The sequence below is a fragment of the Panthera leo genome, chromosome E2 (assembly GCF_018350215.1).
Source record: "Panthera leo isolate Ple1 chromosome E2, P.leo_Ple1_pat1.1, whole genome shotgun sequence".
Lineage (NCBI taxonomy): Eukaryota > Metazoa > Chordata > Mammalia > Carnivora > Felidae > Panthera > Panthera leo.
The window spans coordinates 8,054,411-8,076,578 of record NC_056693.1 but is presented as its reverse complement, the minus strand read 5'-3'; the positions used below and the strand labels follow the sequence as shown (position 1 = coordinate 8,076,578).

The 22,168-nt window shown below is 51.6% G+C and overlaps 2 protein-coding genes across 8 annotated transcripts in view; one reads left to right on the top strand and one right to left on the bottom strand.

Moving 5' to 3' along the window:
• The window catches only part of VRK3 (VRK serine/threonine kinase 3), a 36,024-nt gene extending 29,462 nt beyond the window's left edge, over positions 1-6,562 (bottom strand). Inside the window, exons 1-4 of one of the 3 annotated variants that reach the window (XM_042920558.1) lie at positions 6,370-6,562; positions 5,418-5,480; positions 829-968; positions 106-255 (exon numbers count right to left, since the gene is read on the bottom strand). In XM_042920558.1, coding sequence (XP_042776492.1) covers positions 106-255; positions 829-967 — 289 coding nt within the window. In that variant the 5' untranslated portion in view covers position 968; positions 5,418-5,480; positions 6,370-6,562. Of the gene's footprint in view, positions 1-105; positions 256-828; positions 969-5,417; positions 5,481-6,168; positions 6,285-6,369 lie in introns of those variants that run through there. The other 2 variants (XM_042920559.1, XM_042920560.1) reach the window with 2 other exon arrangements.
• Positions 6,563-6,571: 9 nt separating this feature from the next.
• On the top strand, positions 6,572-21,208 carry ZNF473 (zinc finger protein 473). Of its 5 annotated transcripts, XM_042920553.1 has the most exons (6): positions 6,572-6,662; positions 6,916-7,151; positions 10,978-11,185; positions 14,337-14,446; positions 16,483-16,572; positions 17,848-21,208. In XM_042920553.1, the coding sequence occupies exons 4-6, from the start codon at positions 14,347-14,349 to the stop codon at positions 20,301-20,303; spliced, it is 2,646 nt and encodes an 881-aa protein (XP_042776487.1). In that variant the 5' UTR covers positions 6,572-6,662; positions 6,916-7,151; positions 10,978-11,185; positions 14,337-14,346; the 3' UTR covers positions 20,304-21,208. The 5 variants fall into 5 exon arrangements, with proteins under 5 accessions (XP_042776487.1, XP_042776490.1, XP_042776486.1 ...); XM_042920556.1 differs by lacking the exon at positions 6,916-7,151 and having other exon boundaries at positions 6,592-6,662; XM_042920552.1 differs by having other exon boundaries at positions 6,592-7,151.
• Positions 21,209-22,168: the final 960 nt, after the last annotated feature.

The window sequence follows — 22,168 nt, the reverse complement described above, 5'->3', positions numbered from 1 at the left end:
CTAGGCGGGGTAGGGGATGCCCGGGCAGGGGAAGGATGCCCCAAATACTGTCCGGTGACCCACCGTTTCCCCGTCTAGTCAGGCCAGGTTGACCCCAACTCTCACCTTTGGGTCTCTCACAGGGTCTCAAGGTATCTTCAGACCCAGAACTGTCACTATCAGAGAAGACGGATGACGAAGAAGAGGTGACAGTGCTGGACCATCTCACTTTCTTGGAAGAGCTTTCAGAACTGGTGTTCTTCTTTCTCCTTGAGCCTGCAGAAAGGAAGACAGGATGCAGACTGAAATTACAAAGGCCTTTTCCAGGGAACCCTAAACTGGAAAACCCTGAGGGCACATTCAACCACTCTCTTCCCGCCGATCCCCAGAGCCAAACCTCGCTTCTTCGGTCACCTAAATATCTAAGCAAACTATCCCTTCATTTTATTTTTTTCCTCCTCTCTTTTATTTGTTTGTGTTTATTTATTTTGAGAGAGAGAATGCACTGTGCACGAGCAGGGCAGGGGCAGAGAAAGAGAGGGGGAGAGAGAGTCCCAAGCAGACTCTGCCCTGTTAGCTCAGAGCTGGACGTGGGGCTTGATCCTGCTAACCATGAGCCGCAATCGAGAGCCGGATGCTCCACTGACCAAGCCAGCCAGGCACCCCCTGAGTTGTCAACTTTAAAACCCAGAGGCCGATCAGATGCCGGGAAACTGAGTGTAGACAGAGTCTGAGTCCTGGGCGGCCCCAGGATCAATGCCGGGTCAGACAGGCTGCAAAGGTTTCTGGCCTTCCTCCCCCGATGCATGCATACATGCACTCGTCACCCCTCAAAGGGCTGGTTCTTACCTCGGAAGGATGACGTAAGCGGTCTGACAAAGGTCTGGCACCCTTCATGCTCCTCCACAGGCAAAGATTTCCCACAGTAGGGGCAGAATTTGAACGTTGCTTCGATATTTTTGCCACAGTTTGGACAGAAGGTGATCATGCTAGAAAACAAAAGGTGGGGGAGGGAACAGGGAGCTGAAAGCAAACCTTCACCCACTGCCAGTGAGTAGTTCATCTGGCTCCCCATGGTGACAACATTGCAAAAGGGAGAAAAGTTACTACATTGGAATATACTCTCTTAGGAAGTGACCACTTCTTCTATTTTTTTTTAACATATTTATTTATTTAGAGAGAGAGAATGGGGAAGGGGCAGAGAGAGAGGGAGAGAGAGAATCCCAAGCAGACTCTGTGCTACCAGCGCAGAGCCTGACGCGGGGCTTGATCTCACGAACCGTGAGCAAGAAACCAAGAGCCTGAGCCGAAACCAAGAGCCGAAACCAAGAGCCGGGCGCTTCCCCAGGAAGTGGCCACTTCTAAAACAACCCCCCCCCCGCCAAGCATCCAGCTTCTAGCCACCCATCTCCCCCCTAATGGCCCCGGGCAGGTCAAAAGCAGAAAAATGCAATGCGAAACTGCAGGTTTCACAGAAGATATGGGAATTCCTTGGAGTCCATGAAAGTTACGCAGAACCGCTCAGGTCACTGAAGCACTGAGGGTCTTCTGCTGTACTTCCGATGTTTGTTTCTTGAAACACACAATCGGTTTGGGAGAGACCGTGAATGCTCACCAAATATCCACGTGCTCCCCTACCCTTCCCGGGGGTCCCCTGCGGTTACACCGGGGCCACATAACTAATGCTGGTTAATGGCGTGTGAGTGGAAGTCAATTCCCAGCTGAGACAGTTAAGAGCCAGAGGACCCCCTCCATCCACCCTTTCTCAGCACGCGTGGCCCCGGAGGCCGCATCACTCCCCTTGCATAGCTACAAGATGAAGGAGGGCTGTCAGGTTCACGCTGGAATCTCATGATCAGTGAATAAATACACGTTGCATTAAGCCCCGAGGACCATAGAATCCGCTACTGCAAACAGCCTGTCTTATCCTGACTTAGTGAGACACAGGTGTTGACATTATCCTTTAGGCTTTGTGTGTCTCTGGGATATTTCCTAACACTTGTAAAAATCAAAACCAAAGGTACACACAGAGCCTATTAAAAAGGAGGACACGGCAGGTGTATTCGTTTGCTCGGGCTGCTGTACCCAAACACCACTGCCTGGGGGGTTTGAACCACAGAATTTATTTCCTCAGAACTCTGGAGGCCAGAAGTCGGAGATCAAGGTGTGAGCAAGGCCGGTTTCTTCTGGGGCCTCTCTCCTTGGCTCACAGATGGCTGCCTTCTGTGTTCACATGGCCGTCCCCCTGACTGCGTTCCAATCTCTTCTTGTAAGGAACCAGTCACATGGGATTAGGGCCCCGCTTTGGTCTGTTTGGGCTGCGATATTGAAATAGGACAGACTGCGTGGCTTATGAAAAACAGAAACTTTATTTCTCAGAGTTCTGGAGACTAGGAGGTCCGAGGTCAAAATGCCACCATGGTTGAGTTCTGGTGAAGGCCTTTGGGGGTCCAGACTGACAATTTTTCCTCAGTCCTCACATGGTGGAAGGGGCTAGGGAGCTATCTGGGGTCTCCTTCAAAAGAATACTGATCCCATTAGTGACGGCTCTACCCTCATGACCTACCCTCCTCCCCAAAGGCTCCCCTCCCTAATACCATCACATTGGGCATTAGCATTTCAAAATATGCGTTTTGGGGGAGGGGGACACAAACATTCAGACCGCGGCTGGCCTACCCTAACAACCCCGTTTTAACTTAATTTCCTCTTAAAGGCCCTATCTCCAAATACGGCCACATTGTGAGGTACTCAGGGTCAGGGTTTCCACATGATGGAATTCTGAGGGACACAAGTCAACCCATAAAAACAGGATTAAACTAGTTAAGCGAAGAAGAGAAAATCAACAAGGATGCCAGTGCTATGGGTACTTCAAGTAGATACATTTTACTTTTTTAATTTATTGTTTTTTTTTCTTATTTTAAGTAAACCCTACACCACACGAGACTCGAACTCATGACCTCGAGATTAAGAGTTACGTGCTCTACCAACTGAGCCAGCCAGGTGCCCCTCAAGAAGATATATTTTATTTTACTTATTTTTTAAGTAGATATATTTTATTTATTTATTTATATACTTTAAACTTTTTAAAAAATGTTTAATTTTAGAGACAGAGACAGAGCACAAGCGGGGGAGGGGCAGAGAGGGAGGGAGACACAGAATCCCAAGCAGGCTCCAGGCTCTGATCTCTTAGCACAGAGCCCGAGGTGGGGCTTGAACTCATGGACCAGACCGGGAGATCATGACCTGAGCGGAAGTCGGAGGCTTAACTGACTGAGCCACCCAGGTGTCCCTATTTATAAATCTCAAATAGCAGAAGAAAGTAAGATTATTTCCTTCGCCCTTTATTCTAAGACTTGGCATACAGTACTGATTACCAACTGGCTACGGAAACACAAGCCAAAGTAAGTTTGCTCGTGACTTCACGTCACCTCGCAAGAGAAAGTTCTCTCCTCTTTTATTTTTGACAAACAAAAATTGTACATATGTGGGGCGTACCACACAATGTGCTGCAATTTGTCCATATTCTGAAATGGTTACCACAACCGCCTGATTAACATATCCGTGACCGCCTAGAGCTGCCACTATTTTCGTGTGGGTGGTGAGGACCCTTGAGATCCATTTTCTTAGCAAATTTCAGGTATTTGATACATTATTATTGACTACAGTCGCTATGGTCTCCAGAATTTGTTAATCATAACTGAGCTTGTCCCCTCCCCAACACTTTCTTTTAAAAGTAGGCCCCACGCCCAACGTGGGGCTCGAACTCACGACCCTGCGATCAAGAGTCGTCTGCTTTTCCAACTGAAGCCAGCCAGATGCCCTGAAAGTCTGTCTCCTGTGATCAATCTCTTTTTCCCCACAGCCTCTGGTAACCACCATTCTACTCTCTGTTACTAGGAGTTTGGCTTCTTTTTTTTCTTAGATTCCACCTAGAAGTGAGATCATGCCATAACTATCTTTTTGTGTCTGGGTCAGTCTGATCAAACCCCTTTTCCTGTATTCACCGTAGAGCTTGGTGTCTGTTGCACCTGTAAACAGGAGAGTCCTTAAAATCTGGCTCTGGCTCCAGGCTCCTGGATTTCGGTTCCATATCCACTACGTGCTGGGCATGTTACTTACCCTCTCTGTGCCCCAGTCTGCCCAATGGTAAAATGCGGCTTCTAACGGTACTTTTTTTGACCGCTAGAGTAGTTGCTGGGGCCTAAATGAATACATTTATATCAAGCGCTGAGAACAGGGCCTGGCCCCCGGAAAGCCTTTTATGTTAGTGGCTCTTATGACCGGATCATGCCCCGTATCCAATTTACATTCCAGTTGTTAGTCCTTCTCTTCTGCCCCTTCTCTTTCTGGAAGTTCTGCGCCTCCCAGGCTTCTCCATTTCCACTTGGTGCTGACTTATGGACTTCCAGTGCTTGCCCTTGAAAATCACAGGCCGTCCAAAGAGCTCAGGAAAGAAATCGCAGCCAGAGGAGACGAGGGTTGTGCTTCCCCTTGGTCTGCAGAAGAGCAGAAACCACACTGTGGCAGAAAACTGCCCTTCCTTCAACTCCCACCAAGGAGCCGTGTACGATGTCAGACCGCAAAGGCTGTTGCCAAGTGTCTTTTAAGGAAACCTGTGGGTTGGTTGTGGCACTTAATTTGTTGTCCTGGTTGACATCTGAATGGACAGATCTCTCTTCTCGAAGGGATAAATATGGGTGAGCATTTTTGGTAAGCTAGAGGAGTCACCTCCTCTTCTCGCTTCAGGCCACTGCCCACCTGAAGCCCTTCTGGTGACGTTGGAGCCACAAGATCAAAATGGCCTGGGGGGCGGCTACCCTGAAGAGGGGTTCCAGGCTTTGTATCCATGAGAAACTTGAATTTGGGTTCAGCCACTGAGATATGGGGGCTGCTGCTAATGCAGCATAGTCTGGCCTCATCTGACTAGCAAACTAAGACTTTAGTTTTGTTTTGTTTTTTAATTTATTTATTCTGAGAGAGACAGCATGCACGCCCACAAGCAGGGGAAGGGCAGAGAGAGAAGGAGAGAGAGAGAATCTAAGCAGGCTCCCTGCTGTCAGCACAGAGTCCGACACGGGGCACGAACTCACAAACTGTGAGATCACGACCTGAGCTGAAATCAAGAGTCAGACGCTTAACCGACTGAGCCACCCAGGCACCCCTAAGACTTGGCAGTTTTTTTGTTTTTTGGGTTTTTTCTGGCTTTACAGTGTTAAGTGGTTTTGCCTTAAGTGGAGTTTTCCCTCGGTGCCAAGTGCCCTTGGCTAAAGATGGCCTCTAGGATGGGGCAAGCACCTAATCCAGTGACCCTGTCACATCCACGATAACTTTCCTCCTGGGAGTGAAGTCTGACAGCAGCAACACAGAAGAGGCGGAACAGGAGCAGGCTGTTGGTGGGGAATAAGCTATAAGGGGGCCTATCCCTGAGGGGATGGTACCTTAATGGGGTCACAGTCTGGCCTTCAGATTCCCTGGGCTGGAAACTCCATCTTAGAAGAGTCCTGTAAGTGAATAAAAGTGGAAAGGTTGACTCGGGTCCATTTCACATATAAATGAAAGATAATGGTTAATGTTTACTGATCACTGGCTATGTAGCCCGCAAGTACTAAGTTCATTCACTCACTCAATAATCACTCACCGAACTCCTAATATGTGCTAACCACTGGGGATACAGCAGCAAAGGAAACAAACAAGGCCCTTGACCTGAGGAAGCTCACATTCTAGTGGCAGAGGATGAGATTAATAAACAAATGAGCAACTGCTGAATAGGTCAGATGGAGGTAGTGTTACAGTAAACGCTCAATAAATATGGATGGAAGAAGGCAGTGTCACAGTAAAGTCACCTGTCCAAGGTCACATGGCTAGTTCAGGACTTAAACCCAACGCTCCAACGCTCAGGCCGGTCTTTATTATCCATTCACCCATTTATTTTATTTGTTCAACCAATATTTACTGAACATTTGCTATCTGTTAAGAATTGCGTCCCTCCTAGGAGGTTCTCAGCCATTGTACAGCAAAAGAGCTAAAGGCTACTAGACTCCATCCACCTCAGGGAAGGAGGGACAGTCTTCTGGATGACCACGACTCGCCTAGGCCCCGCCCTCCCAAAAAATCGGGCTTGACATAGTGTCAAGACAGGACGGCCGACAAGCTCCCTATGAGCCCCGCCCATCTCCGTCGTAGCCACACCCGCCAAGAGCCCACAGGGGCCTGAGAAGGCTGCAAGGACAGATCAGTAATCGCGGCGACAAGAAGCTTCTTTCATAGAGACCCCCAGCCCGGGGGCCTCCGTCTCCCACAAAGGGTCGTGCTGACGTCACAGGCAGCACGACCGAACTGTGGTCACTGCATCAGGAGACCTCTCCCTTCTCCGCCTCACTTTCCCCTCACCTCTGGACTTCGTGAGCGGGGTTGGGAGCCAGGTATCTGCGGCCAGATTCTCCGACCCTTCGCGGGAAGTAGGACTCACCTTCTCAGTTGTCCCGCGTAAACTTCCGGGAGGCGGAAAGCGCTGCGCGCGCATCCTGGACCCGAGGAAGGACAGCGCCCGCGCAGGCGCTGCTGGCCTCCGGACTTCCCTCGGGCAGTGACCGGCAGGGATTATTTCCTCATCGCCCACCCCCATTCCACCCTCTTTTGGAGGGTTTCTGATTCTACTGCGCATGTGCCAACGTGACCCAATGGTAAGGAGGAGTGAACTACGAAGCATCTCTCCGCCTATCAGAGAGAGGCCTTGTAATTTTCCCGCCTCAAACTCCGCCCCTTGCTTCCAAGCGGCTTTTCAGGAATTTCCGCCTCAACGCGTTTCCATGGCAACCCGCCGTCTCCTTCAGGCCAGAGTACGCTGCTTAGCTTGTCCTTTAACTGGGTAAAAACTGGACTGCAATTCCCACATGCTACCTGGCCCCGATTTGGTTTCTATTCTCTTTCCTCCAGTGCTCAGCGGCCAGAGAAGAGGGCGGGGAAAGAAACACAGATAAGCGGAGATAGGCGTCAGCACAGCCTTCTGGGAAACCGAGTCCCGTTGGCGCGGAGGCTCCTGGGTGGAGGAGCTCGAGGACGTTCTCGCGGCGCCGGAAGTTGTTACAAGGCGCGAGTGGGAGGAGTTGGGTCTGCGTCTTCCTCGGGGCGGGAGTCGCTTCTGTTAACGCGACGGACGGCAGTCTTGAGAGGTGAGGCGACGCCGCAGGTGGGGTCACTGAGTACTCCCAAGGCTTGGGGGCTCGGTTCTTCCTGAGGGGGGACGGAATGCCCACGGGGTGACTTCGGCAAAGGGCGCGCCTTCTGGGGGCGGTGGGTGTCCAGGTGGGGTCTTGACCGCTCTCTGTTCGGAGCGTGTTCTGGGCCGGGCTGTCGCTGAAATGGTTTCCAGTCCTCACCGGCAGCCCTGAGAGGAGAGGTTACGTTTACTTTTGAGTGAGGAGATGGAAGCCGAAGGAGGGGTTCGGTTGCCCGAAGTTGATCGGGCAGATCTGGAGGGATGAATGAATGGGAGTTCTTGAGGAGGGCGAAGCATTTCACATTTGGGCACTTGCTGGGCGCCAGGCGCCGCGCTGTACTCGGATTTCCTCCTGTGATCTCCGCAGCAGCGCCAAGCGCGGCTCCTCGGTTTTACCGGCTCCCTTGGCACCGGGAGCACTTCGGGAATCACAGTTTATCAGAGTTTGGAAAATTAATAGGGTGCCTATTTCATAGTTAGGCAACGCCTCAGAGGGATCTGGGGCAGTTCTTGGAAATCGATTATTTCTGCCGGGAAAGGCGTGAATATTCACACTATATACAGCCTGTGGCAGTTCGGGTTCAGTTTTGCCGCCGATTTACGAATGAATAAGGTTCTGCTTTTCAGAGCTGTTTTGGTTTTTAGAATTAACAGCTGCGGGGCTGTGGAGCTGCTTTACTTGTCCCATTTCGTACACGTGGAAACCAAGGGTGAATGATCTGCTCTGGTCCCACACTAAGAAGCAGCAAGAGTTCTCAATTCTAGAGCGCTGGATTTGCCAGTCCTGTAATTGTTTGGCTCAAGTTCATTCTGAGAGGCTGGGTGACCTTGAGCCTCACATTAGGGCTCCAGTTTGTTCTGTCCCAGGGCTCAGAGTGTATGAGATATGGACAGAACGTGATTTGGAAACTGTAGACAGAGGTCTGAAACTCAGATGTCTATGAGGGTGAGGCAGATTAGGTAAAGGAGAGAACCGCCTGGGGGCGGGGCGGGGGGGTGCGGAGAGCTGTGGGGCATCAGGGAGCACTTGCCCCACTTAAGGCGGGTAACTTTAGGCCCCAGCTAACAGCTTTGTTAGACTTGGTGAGCCAAATCCTAGAATTTGGCAGAAACTGGAAATCAATTTTTTTTTCATTTTTATTTATTTTATTTTATTTATTTATTTATTTTTGAGACAGAAAAAGACAGAGCATGAACGGGGGAGGGGCAGAGAGAGAGGGAGACACAGAATCGGAAGCAGGCTCCAGGCTCTGAGCCATCAGCCCAGAGCCTGACGCAGGGCTCGAACTCACGGACCGCGAGATCGTGACCTGAGCCGAAGTCGGACGCCCAACTGACTGAGCCACCCAGGTGCCCCATCATTTTTATTTATTTTAGAGAGAGTAGGGGGGAGAGGGGGAGAGAGTCTTAAGCAGGCCCCATGCTCAATTTCCCAGTTTTCAAGGTTGAGACTACTTAAAATATTATTTTCTCTCAAAACCTAATATCCGCCAGCACTGTGGGCAAAAAACCACATCTGTGGACCAAATTACACCCTCAAGGCGAGACTTAACCTCTGTCATGTGAGGAAAGTCACTGTTGAGTAAACGTTAGCACTTGAACACGTCTGCCACATCACCTTACCTGCAATCAAAATCTGGAAAGCCTGGGAGATCACTTTTTCCAGAAGTTTGGTGTCCAGACCTGACCAGAACTACTGGGATTTATAACCTTTCATTATCCTACCTAGAGAGAATATCTATACTCTTCACTCTAAAAATGTTGAAGTGTTCAAGTACAAAATGCTGCCTGGCCCACACTGCACTGTGATTTTATTTTATTATTTTTTTTAATTAGGTTTTTTTTTAATCTTTATTTATTTTTGAGACACAGAGAGACAGAGCATGAGCGGGGAGGGGCAGAGAGAGAGGGAGACAGAGAATCAGAAGCAGGCTCCAGGCTCCGAGCCATCAGCCCAGAGCCTGACGCGGGGCTTGAACTCACGGACCGCGAGATTGTGACCTGAGCTGAAGTCGGACGCTTAACTGAGCCACCCGGGCACCCCCACACTGCACTGTGATTTTAATGAAATATATTTGTGTGTGTGTGTATGTGTATATATGAATATATATATATATCACCTTTTTAAAAATCAGAGAATTTCTTGGGGTGCCTGGGCGGCCCAGTCGGTTTAGTGTCCAACTTCGGCTCAGGTCATGATCTCATGTTTTGTGAGTTGGAGCCCTGTATCGGGCAGCTGACAGCTCAGAGCCTGGAGCCTGCTTTGGATTCTGTGTCTCCAGCTCTCTCTGCCCCTCCCCCATGCGTGCGCGCGTGCGCGCTCTCTCTCTGTCTCCCTCCTCTCTCAGAAATGAATAAACATTAAAAATTTTTTTAAGAAAAAATCAGAAAATTTCTGAATTTCAAAGCGCATCTGTCCCTAGAAGCTTAACAATTGTGGACCTGACGTTAAATCATCCTGCTGCTTTGTGATACGGAGTGTTTTCGTCACTCTGTAGATAATGTGCCACTTAGGAAATTCACAGTAGCTACCAACGTGTAAGAAGCCCTATGGTACAGGGCACCTGGGTGGCTCAGTTGGTTGAATGTCCGACTTCAGCTCAGGTCTTTGGAGCCCTACGTCAGGCTCTGTGCTGACAACTCAGAGCCCGCTTTGCCCCTCCCCACTCTGACGCACGCATGCTCTCTCTCTCTCAAAATAAATATTAAAAAAAAAAAAAAAAAAAAAAGGCCCCATGGTACAGTGTTTTGTATATTATGGTCATGAAAATAACTCACTGGGCAGTGGCCATAATTTTTTTAATGTTTATTTGTTTAGAGAAAGCACAAGTAGAGGAGTGGCAGGGAGGGAGGGAGGGAGATCGAGAATCCCAAGCAGGCTCCAAGTTGTCAGCACAGAGCCCAGTGCAGGACTCGATCTCACAAACTGTGAAATCATGACCTGAGCCGTAAGCAAGAGTCAGACGCTTAACCGAGTGAGCCACCCAGGTGTCCTGGCCATAATTTTTTTTTTAATGAAGTACAGTGAAAGCGACTAGAATAGAAAAGATCCTAGCACATTCTACTTTGTAAGATTCAGTATTATTTCGTGAAGTTTTGTTTTCGTTATGTGTGTGAATGGACAGTCATGGTATATGTCTTTGTTACTGTGGGTCATGGTTTAAAAAAAAAAAAAAAAGTTGGAGAAATCTTGCTACTGTTGAAAAAATAGTAAAATATTTGGAGGCCAGCTCACCTGGACTCAAATTCTAGAGCCAGTAATCAGAAATCCCAGAATCCTGGGGCGCCTGGGGTGGCTCAGTCGGCCGGTCGTCTGACTTCGGCTCAGGTCATGATCTCGCGGTTCATGAGTTCGAGCCCCACGTTGGCCTCTGCTGACAGCTTGGAGCCTGGAGCCTGCTTCGGATTCTGTGTCTCCTTCTCTTTGCCTTTTTCTCTCTCGAAAATAAATAAACGTTAAAAAAAGAAGAAAAAGAAAAAGAACCCAGAATCCTCATCCCAGGGGTTCAGTTGGAGAGATATTGTGTTCTTTCAACAAACGTTCCAAAAGCGCCTACTGTACGTCAGGGGTCGTGTCATGCTGAGACACGGTCGCGAGCAAGACCGAAGGTCCCACCCAGGTGACTGACCTTAATCGCCACCTCTCCCAAACGTGGATTTACTGACTGCAATAAGTGCCAAGAAGGGTCATGAAGTTGCCTGTGGCCCCGAAGCACAGTGGAAATGAGGGGCGTGGAGTAGTTTCGGCCGATACAGAAGTGTTGTTGTGATCCCCGCAGGGAGACTCCCATCCTGACTCATCCTCCTACTTCCGGACATTCTGGGGGCTCATCCGGCATGGCCAGGGAGCCAGCACTAGAAGGAAGGGAGACTTTCTCCCGGCTCCCTTGTGTCTCCTGCGGCTCTGCCAGCCAGGAACATGGAGGGGACGGAGAGGGATCTTAAGTGAGAACTCCGGCCACCGAGTCCCAGTCGGCTACCACCAAGGTGAGTGGAGGGCCCCTCGCCCAGTCCCCATGCCCTGAGGCTGCATGGCCGGCCGGCCTTTATTCTGGGCTCACTGACCCACGGTGACCCCCAGGTGATCCTCTTGTTATGCTGTCGCTCTCCTGCTCAGCACCCTTCCAGGCATCCTTTCTGCTTAGAAGATCAAACCCAGGTTTCCCAGCCCAGTCCTGCACGACCTGAGTCCTGCCGCCTTCCTCAGCGTCTCCTCCGGTTCCCTCCATAACCCAAACTCCCTTCCTGGCCTGGTGGTAAACTGTTACACTGTGGTTGCCGGATTCCCAGCCTTTGCTCGGGCTCCTCCCTCTGCTAGAATACCCTACCCGCCATCTCCGGCCGGTAAGTCTTACGCAGCCTTCAAGACCCAGCTCAGCCCCCACCTTGCGTGGGCAGTGAGCTCTTCCCTGCTTCGGCCTCATCATAGCACAAATCACCTGGCTGTGGTTGTCCCCTGCCCCCGTCTATCAGCCCCACCAGACGAGGTGCTCCTTGGAGACAGGTGCTGATTGGGCCTCGCCTCTGGGCCCCCGGGGACCAGCGTGGGCCCAGTACACAGCGGTCCTTGAGGTGTTTCTTGAAGAATGATGAATGAAAACCTTCCTCTACCACCGATACCTGCTTATCCTTAATGACCCAACTTGAATATCTGCCCCAACAAGGAAGCTTTTCCTGATTCCAAGGCAATGTCCTCATGCCCGTCCCTGGCCATACAGCCCTGGATACTGCCCTCTGTCACAGCCCTATCTCCTTATGCTCACTGTCAGCATCCCTGGGTGTCCCCTGTAAGCCAGGGAATGGGTTTGACACCTCTCTGCCTCCAGCACCCTCAGAGGGGTCTGGCACACAGGAAAAATGACTGTTGAACGAATACATGCTCTGGCCTTGTCACTGTCCTGTATAAAACTCTCTGTGGCTCCCCAGTGCCCCACGGATCAAGTCCAGGGTCCTCCCACACCCCCACCACTATTTCCAGCAAAATCGAGGAGTTCAGGGAAGGAAGCTTCTTGGGGCTCTCTGATCGGACTCCTGCTGACAAAGCCTCTTTGGCTGATCCCTTCTGACCGGGTATAGACAGCAACAGTTTCAGCCACAAGGAACGGAACACTTGGCTCAAACCAATTTAAACAGTCAGTGGATTATATAGAACACATAACCAGAAAGGCCAGAGCCGGCTTGATCTGCCAGCCCACTCAGTGTGATCGAGACCCAGTGTATTGTCCCCATCTCTCAGCCCCACCTCCTATTGGTTCCATCCTTGATGAACTCCTTCCCTTGTCCCAAAACAGCTGCCAGGATCACCATGTCCCCACATGCCTCCTACGTGAAGGCTTTGTTCTGGGTGCTGGGTCTACCCGCTAGGGAACCAACTGATGTGGTCCCTGCCGTCATGAGCTCTCACATTATTGGCGGGGTAACACCGTATTTGTTTGCTAGGGCTGTTGTAACTAAGTGCCTTGAATGATAGAAATTTATTATCTTGGCTCTGGAGGCTAGAAGTATGAAGCCAAGGTGTCATCTGGGCTCCTTCCTTTTGGAGGCTGCAGAGGAGAACCCCTTCCTTGCCTCTTCAGCTTCTAGAGATGCCTGTGTTCCTTGACTTGTGGCCACGTCACTCCGACCTCTGCTTCTGTCATCACATCACCTTCTCCTACCTTCGACTCCTTCTGTCTCATTTTTTTTCTAAATATTTATTTATTTTTAACGTTTATTTATTTTTGAGACAGAGAGAGACAGAGCATGAATGGGAGAGGGTCAGAGAGAGGGAGACAGAATCTGAAACAGGCTCCAGGCTCCAAGCTGTCAGCACAGAGCCCGACGCGGGGCTTGAACTCACGGACCGCGAGATCATGACCTGAGCCGAAGTTGGATGGCCGACTGAGCCACCCAGGGACCCCCCTTCTGCCTCTTATAAAGATATAAGATGGTCAAAAAAATAAAGATATGAGATTGTCATGATTGTGACGATCAGGGGCCACCGTGATCATCCAGGATCTGAGGATCCTTAACTTGTCACACCTGGGAAGTCCCTTTTGCCATACAAGGTGACATTCACAGGTTCTGGGGATTAGAATGTGGATGTCTTTGGGGAACCATGATGTCTAAGGTTTAAAAGGGTATCTCGAACTTAACCTGTACCAAACCAGACTCACACCGTGCCCCAAACCTGCTTCTCCCCTGTCTCAGGCAGCAGCAGCTCTGTCCTTCCAGTGCTCAGGCTAAAACTTACAGACGTCTGGGCTCCTCTCTGTCTTTCGCTACATTTGCTCTCTTGGGAGATGTTGTCCCCAGCAGTGTCAAAATGTCCACATCTGGGGGCACCTGGGTGGCTCAGTCGGTTGAGCGTCCAGCTTTGGCTCAGGTCATGATCTCGCGGTCTGGGAGTTCGAGCCTCACGTCAGGCTCTATGCTGACAGCTCAGAGCCTGGAGCCTGCTTGGGATTCTGTGTCTCCCTCTCTCTCTGCCCCTCCCCTACTTGTGCGCACGCGCTCTCTCTCTTTCTCTCCCTCTGTCAAAAATAAATAAACGTTTAAAAAAAAAATGGCCACATCTCACCTTTTCGCACCCCTTCCATCCCTGTTCTCCTTTCTCGCCTGAATCATGGAATTCACCTTTTTCCTCGTCTCTCTGCCTCTGCCTTTCCACCTTTTATGTTTTTCCACGTAGTGGCCAGAGGAGGATCCTGGTTAGAATATGCTTCATCAATTTGCTTACTTTTTTAGGAATATTTGTATTGTAAAATCAAGCACAAACATAGAAACCCACGGCAGGTTTCGGTTACGTGCAGATCTCTGCTGTGTGTGAAAATTTCCATAGTAAAAACTTAAAATCTTGAATGAACGCTAAAAAGCAAAAGCCAAAGTAAGTAGATTTTAGGAACAGGCCGACGTGCATTTAAGTCCTGCCTGTGTGACCCTAAGGGGAACGCACGTCCCCTCTCCGAAACCCCATATCTTGCCTACAAAATATGGGGATGCCCGGTGTCCTATGTCTCAGGGCTCCCACGAGATGATTTTTGTCAAAGACCTAGTACATGGAGGTCAGGGTGCCTCAAGTGAGCTGTCGGGTCCATCGCTGACCCCAGTCCCACGGTCACTGACAGTGTATTACATTTCAGGAATTTGTGACCCACAGGGATGTAGCCATGGACTTCACCTTGGAGGACTGGGAGCAGCTGGGGCTGGACCAGGGGGACCTGTTCTGGGACACGGCGCTGGACAACTACCAGAACCTTTTCCTGCTGAGTGAGTGTCCACTCCAGCCCCGGCGGCCCGGTCCCTGCCCTGCTTTTGGCTATTGTCACCCACAGGATAAATTCTCGGCTCCTGAACGCCTCAGAGCTGGCATGATGCAGCCCGGCAGTGCTCAGCTGGCCAATTCTGCACCCCCCAGGGGCACTGGCAGTGCCTGGTGACCTTTTTGATTGGTCCGCACTTAGGAGCAGGGGGTGCGCACCTGGCATCTCATGGGTAGAGCCCAGGGTCACCGCCACGTGTCCGGGAATGCAAGGGCAGCCCCTATAGCCGAGGATTATCCGACCCCAAGTGTCACTAGTGCCGAGGCTGAGAAACCCCATCAGCCACCCGCCTGCCGCTCTGGCCTCCTTAGCAGTTTCCTCTTCGTCCTTGTGGGGCTGACGCTCAGGGTCTTTGCGTTTGCCTTCCTGTCTCGTCCCCTCCCTGCCTCTGGGCTTTCCTTTTTTAAGACTTCTACTGCGACCTGTTAGCGAGTCCTCTGTCCCCTGCCCCACCGGCCCACCACTCCTGCGCTTTCGAACTGCCCATTTTATGCTCTGTCTCCCTCTGCTGGGACGGGCACTTCCTGAGGGCGGGGACTCGCTGAATGGTGGCTCAGTAAACGAACGAGTAGCAGGAGTCACCGGCTCAGGAGCCGGGTCTCATGCTGGGTCAGCGCTTAGAACTGGCCTTCAGTCCTGCCGTCACCCCACAAGTCCGACTCCCTGTTTTGCTGGTCCTTTTGAAAATGAGGTCCAAAGAGAAGTCACCTTCCCAGCTATGCGGGGGTTCCCGGAAGTACCCTGTGTTCAGTGACTTATGAGGAGGGGACTTGAAGGACTCAGCATGTGGTCGTACTCACGGCCGTGACATGTTACAGAGAAAGGACACAGCACGGGCGGCAGAGGGGAAACCAGAGCCGGCTTCCAGAGCCCTCTCCCTGTGTAGAGTCCCACACGATCGTAATGAGGGACAAATGGTGTGAAATGTCTACTGGAGATGCTCACTGGAGACTCAGCACCCACAGTTTTTATTGGGAGCTGGTCACACAGGCACCCTCTGCCTGGAAAGTACCAAAATTCTAGACTCCCAGCCGGAAAGCAGGTGTTCAGAGGCACAGGGGGCCCCTCTGTTCGGGAATGCTGGAACCCTCCCGAGATCCAGGTTCCCAGACACCAGCTGAGGGCCAGCCTCGCAGATTTTCTCTAAACTCTACTGAGCATGTGCGGCAGAAGCAGCTTCGGGGCGGCTCAGACCTCAGCGTCTTTTCCATTTCTAATCTACATCCCACAGTATAGGCACGTCTCCCTTGACCCCCCGCACACGCTTGTGTGTATGTCCAAGCAGCGTATTAGCTTCCTACGGCTGCTCTTAGAAATGCCACGAACAGCAGCTTAAAACAACGCGTTTATTCTCCGACGGTTGTGGAGGTCAGAAGTCTGAAACGGGTCTGACCCGGCTGCGGTCAGGCTGTTGGCAGGGCTTGTTCCCTCTGGAAGCTCCGGGGAAGAGTCTTGTGCCTTTGCCCTTTTCTGGCTTCTAGAGGCGCCTGCATTGCTTGGCTCGGGGCCCTTCCATTTTCAAGCCAAGAAGGCGCTTTTCCTCCACGGTAGCACAGTTCCCCCGGGATTAGGATTCTGCTTCCCTCCTCGAGTAGTTTGCCAAGGGCAGGGCACAGGGCCGCCTGGGCTCTGGGAACCCAGCATATTCCACAGAGGCCTTGGGCGATGTGGGCTCCGTGGGTGGATGAGAGGGTGCGTGCCTCTCCACCTGGCAGGCTGCTCATCCCTCAAGAGCTGTTGCAAGTCCTTTGTATCCCCGGCTCCGGCTTTCACAGCTCTGATCACCCTGGACTGTGACCGCCTGGGTCTCTCTCCTCCACCCTACGGGGCAGGTGTCCCCGGAGTCGCCCAGAGCGACACTTGGCTCTCGCGAGCTGTACACTGGACAAAGCACTGATGGTCAGGACAGCCAGAAGGTTCCCGCTAAGCAGTCGGCTGGCCTGCCGTGTCCCGGTTGATGACAGCGCTCTCCTCTCCCTGCAGACCCCTGCAAACCCAAACTGACCTCCTGTCCAGATGGTGGCGAAGAGCTGGAGGCCGTGGTCAGAGAAAGCCCAGAATCAGAGGGCCTTGGTGAGTGGGCGGGGCGGGGGCCGGTGGGACAGCGCCCTTTGTCTGCCCTCCGTCTTTGGAACTCCCATCCGGACCCCAAACGTCTGCCTAGACATCTTGCCCCTCTGCCACGTGCTGGCTTCTGTCCCCTCATCCCGGCAGGGTGGGGGCCCTCGTCTTGTCTACCTCAGTGTTCGGCACGTGGCTGTCCTGGTGCCCTGAGTCAGTCTCTCCACCTTCATGTCCTGTGCCCTGTGAGCACCACACGTCCCCGGTCTGTTTCACCCTGTGTTTGTACAAGTCTGTCCCGGAGGGCACAGCAGATGGCCACATCTGCTGATAACTCAAGCCCAGGCCTTAATGCAGCCAAGAGCGTTTGTTCCGTTCTCTCCTAGGCCACGGTTCCTCTAGAGGGAACAGGCTAGGCGGCGAGGGTGTCACGCTGGTTGACGTGTCCCCGGCGGGAAAAGGCAGAGGCAGGGGCCTTCCCTGGGGCGCGGGACACTTTCCTCACGGTCAGGTCATTAACACGAGAAGGGACCCTGAGTCAGAGACCACAGCGTGGTGGCTGCGCGGCTCGGTCCGGGCCTCCGCCACCCAGTCAGGATGCAGCTCCGTTCTGGGCTCACCTCTCGTGAGCTCGCGAACGTGGACCCTCCGTGGCCTCCCGACGAGCATACCAGTGTTTGCGCGCAGGTGACCAGCACGGACCCCTGCCACCTCTACAACATATGGGGGCGCCCGGGTGGCTCAGTCGGTTAAGCGTCAACTCTGGGTTTCGGCTCGGGTCACGATCTCACGGTTTGTGAGTTCGAGCCCCACACTGGGCTCAGTGCTGACAGCGTGGAGCCTGCTTGGGATTCTCTCTCTCCCTCTCTCTCTCTGTCGCTCCCCTGCTCACTCACGCTTTCTGTCTCTCAAAATAAATCAATAAATACTAAAAAAAGAAATACATGCTCTTTCCACAACCGCGTAGCCACGCCTTTACCAACCGAATCTGTCCTCCAGCAGTTATATCATTTGACCTCCTTCCCCGTTGAACAGCGCCCTTCTCCAAGAAGTGGGCCGTGGCTGATGGGGCGACGGCATCTGCTAAGAGGCTCCCCTTCCCTGTGGAGCCCCTGTGGCTGCCCAGCCCCCACTTAACCATCTTGGAAACGGGCTCTCTGTTTCCTGTGCTGCCAGTTCCAGCCGGGTCACTGCTTTGGCCCCTCCTCCTTCATCATCCCCTCGAGGGACAGGCTTCCTGAGGAGCCATCACCTGTTCTCCCTCTTGTCTGTGTTCTCACCCTGCAGCTCCTTATGTCTCGCCGCGGGGAACGGGAGACACCTGCACTTACCCTCTTTCGGACATGGCCGAGGTCAAGAACTGCCCTCTGGCACAAGACTTCTTGGAGGAAGGACTCTCCCAGGAGATCATGGAGACTTTGTCCAAGGATGGCCTCGGGAACTCCAGTCTGGGGAAAGCCTATGTAGGTGAGAGTTGGTTAGACAGTTTGCTAGGAGATCCAGAAAGCCTTCTGAAGTCTGACGTCGTTACCAACAAGGGAAGTCCCACAGAATGCAGGAGTCGCGAACTCCAGAGAGACCTCGGTCCTGAGCCCCTCCTTTCCGTGAGGGAGGATTCTGTGATGCGTGATCTTCCTGAAAAGAGCCCAGCTAAGTCTCGGGAATGTGGGAAAGACTTTGGCTGTGACTTAGACCAGAGCCCGCAGGATCCTGTCCAGGGAGGCGAGAAACTGTATAAATGTAGTGAATGCGGGGAGAGCTTCAGTCAGAGTTACCATCTCATCCAGCACTGGATTGTTCATACTAGAGAGAAACCCGCCGTGCACGAAGAGTACGAGGAAGGTTGCAGCCAGAGGTCTTGCCTCTTTGTGCCCCTGACAACTCACACAGACTACAGATCCTGTGCGCGTAACGAGGGCGGGAAAACCTGCACTCAGAGCACACACCTTCTGTGGCATCAGCAAATTCACACTGGAGAAGAACCACATAAGAATCAAGACAGCGACCCTCCGTCGGGTCTCAGCTTACAGCCTGCTGAGCACCAGGAACCCCATACAGGTGATGAGTCCTACAAAGGTAACGAGCGTGGCGAGGGTTTCAGCCAAACCTTTCACCTCACCCAGCATCAGAAGACCCACACTCAGAAACGCTATGAATGTGCCAAATGCAAGGCGACCTTCAACTTCAGCAAATACCTCCTCCAACATCAAAAAACCCATGCTACGAAAACTACCTCTGAGCGTCAGGAATGCGGGAAGGCCTTCGGGCAGAGCATGCTGCTCGCCGAACACCAGTCCATTCACACCGGAGAAAAGCCTTACGAGTGTGATCAGTGTGGGAGGCCCTTCAGGAATATCTCGACCCTAAAGGTCCACCAGAGGGTTCACAGTGGAGAGAAGCCTTACAAATGCAATGAGTGTGGGAAATCCTTCTACCGGAGCACTCACCTTAATGAACATCAGAGGATTCACACCGGCTACAGGCCCTACAAGTGTCATCAGTGCATCAAGAGTTTCAGCCGGCCCTCCCACCTGATTCGACACCAGTCTGTTCACGCCACAGGAAAGTCCTACTGCTGTGCCAGATGCAAGAAGACCTTCAGCCATAATGAATACCTTGTTCAACACCAGAAAATGCATGCTATGGAGACCCTCCACGAGTGTCAGGAGTGTGGCGAGCGCTTCTTCTGCAGCTCGACCCTAGCATGCCACCAGAGTGTCCACACCAGAGAAAAACAAGCACTTGGCGAGAGCGGGAGTATCTTGAGTCAGGACTCAGAATGGAGAGAACATCCAGGGGTTGGCGAGAAGCACTTTAAGTGTAACAAATGCGAGAAAACCTTCAGCTGCAGCAAATATCTGACTCAGCACGAGAGGGTTCACACCAGAGTGAAACCCTTTGAGTGTGACCAGTGTGGAAAAGCCTTTAGCAAAAGTACACAGCTCCTCCGCCACCAGAACATCCACTCTCGAGTGAGGCCGTATGAATGTGGGGACTGTGGGAAGGCCTTCATCCGCAGCACTTCCCTCGCCAAACATCAGTCCACCCACAAGAGTGAGCACCCCTTTACATGTAATGAATGTGGAAAGACCTTCAGCCAAAGTGCACACCTCTCAGAACATCAGTTAACTCACACTGAGGAGGAGAAACTCTGTAAATATAGCAAGTGTGACAAAGCCCTTGCCCAAGGTAACTGCCTTACTCAGCATCAGAGAACTCACGCCGGAAAGAAGTCCTTTGAGTGTGATGAATCCGGAAAATCATTCCATTTGAGTTCGTGCCTTTCTAAGCATCAGAGAGATCACACAGGTGAGAAACCCCACAAATGCAGTGACTGTGAGAAAACCTTCAGCCTGGGTGCTCAACTTCTTCAACACCGGAGAGTTCACACTGGAGAAAAGCCTTATGTTTGTCAGAAATGTGGGAAAGCTTTCAGCCAGAGCTCATGCCTTTCCGTTCACCAGCGAGTTCACACTGGAGAAAAGCCTTATGTTTGTCAGGAATGCGGGAAAGCCTTCAGCCAGAGCTCGTGCCTTTCTGTTCACCGGAGGATTCACACCGGGGAGAAGCCTTACGTGTGTGCTGAATGTGGGAAAGCCTTTTCCCAGAAAGCAAATCTGATGCAGCATGAGAGAGTTCACACTGGGGAGAAGCCTTATGCCTGCAGGGTCTGTGGGAAAGCCTTTGGCCTCAGCGCCCATCTCACTCAGCACCAGAGGGTTCACACCCAAGAGAAACCGTAGTAATGTCAATATTGTCAGAAAGCCCTCTGACGCAGGTCTCAGCAGACATCAGCAAGCTCATACTTGAAGGTCACAAGGAGTTACTTAGCAGTGACAAGTAGCAATACCACAAGGTCCCAGCAGCAGCAACAGGGTCGCAGACATCTAAACACATTCGTCTGGGCCCTAAGGTTGAAACCACCGCACTGTAAGCTCCTCCGCCACGAAATCGACACGTCTCTTTATTAATAAGGAGCAATTAGAAAATTTGCACACATGAGTCTCATGAAAACACAGTAGTGGAGAAGCTGTGTCGAATGGCAGTTCAGCGGTAGACTTGAGCCAGTCGGCTGAGTTAAATCCCGGCTCTGCCATGTGCTGTCCGCGGGGAGAGCCATGGGACTTCCTGGGGCCTCAGTGTCCTCACCTGTAAGATTGGCACAATATGGTTACCTACCTCAGAAGGCTGTTGTGAGGATAAATGCATGGAGATAAAGGTGCACTTAGAACCGAGTGCCCAGCACATAGTAAGTACTCACCAAATGTGAGCTACAAGTACTCATGAGATACAACAAATATATTAAAAAAAAAAAAGGAAGAGTTAGCAATCCTCTATTTACTGCAGTTAATGTCCTTACTAATACTATGCACGGCTTTCATTTTTAAAGTTTTTCTTCAAAATGCCTCTGGTTAAATTTGGTCCCCCAAACCCAGCACCTTGCTCTTTTCTTTAAAAAAAAAAAGGGGGGGGGCGGAGGGAGACGGGGTGCCTAGGTGGCTCAGTCGGTTGGGCGTCCGACTTTGGCGCAGGTCATGATCTCCCAAGTTCATGGGTTGAGCCTTGTGTCGGCCTCTGCTGACAGCTCAGAGCCTGGAGCCTGCTTCGGATTCTGTGTCTCGCTTTCTGTCTGCCCCTCCCCTGCTTGCACTCTGTCTCTCTCAAAAATAAATAACCATTAAAAAAATTTTTTCAGTCTAACTTTTCCTTCCCTCTGCTCTGTCGCAGTATTTTCTTGACTCACCCACAGAAGCCAACAAGAGCATGTCAACTAACACCAAATAGCTAGAACTTTCCACTCCTAACCTCCAGAACGTCTCACTCAAAAGGACGTTCTCCCACATAACACATGCCACTTCTTCCTGTAATTTTCTTCCCCCATTTAAAGTTGGATCTGTGGAATGAGACCTAGGGTGTGGTGGGAGTTCCTCGTACTAGCAACCATGGGATTCAGTTGGGAAAGCTGCACTGGCTGTTGCCACGTGGTTCCCAGATGTGCTCGATGGTGAAAACCGTGTATGGAAACTACTGGCGGAATGTTCCTCATGCACCGTTTGTCCAAGAGCCAACCACTCACCAGGTGCTCTGCCAGGCTCCGGGGTGGGGAATACCAACACGGCAAGCCCTGGTCTGGCTGTGAAACTTCTGGAATCAAAGGGAAGCGGATGGCCCCATTTCCACAGAGAAGTACTGTTCGTTGACAAGTGACATCCTGAAATGCCACATTCCCTCCTGTCACAGCAAGTTCTGGGACCGCGAAGGGTTGCTGGAGAGCCCAGGGAGGGCCCCATCCTTCCTGCTGGAGCCCTCAAGTCGACGGGTCAACCTTGGCCGGGCCTGTTCTACAGCTAAGACACCACATGGAACCATGTGCCCTCTTGAGGGCACCTCCTCAGCTCTGGGTTTTTGTGTCCCACCCACTGAGTGACCTCGTCACATGTCTGCTGAAGCACAAAGAGAACTTTATGAAGACACTGACACTTTTGATATCATTCATAGTTTTGGTGCTAAAAAAGTTTAGGAGTATGTGCTCTGAGTTCTTGAGTCTTTTGAACCTTGAAACTGGGGTGCCTGGGTGGTTCAGTCAGTTTAGCATCTGACTTTGGCT

What these genes read in the sequence shown, in the direction of transcription:
- ZNF473 (XM_042920553.1), top strand. Translation starts at nt 14,347, where the DNA reads ATGGACTTCACCTTGGAGGACTGGGAGCAGCTGGGGCTGGACCAGGGG. An exon ending in CCAGAACCTTTTCCTGCTGA is followed by an intron (nt 14,447 to 16,482) that starts GTGAGTGTCCAC and finishes CTCTCCCTGCAG; the next exon opens with ACCCCTGCAAACCCAAACTG. An exon ending in CCCAGAATCAGAGGGCCTTG is followed by an intron (nt 16,573 to 17,847) that starts GTGAGTGGGCGG and finishes CTCACCCTGCAG; the next exon opens with CTCCTTATGTCTCGCCGCGG.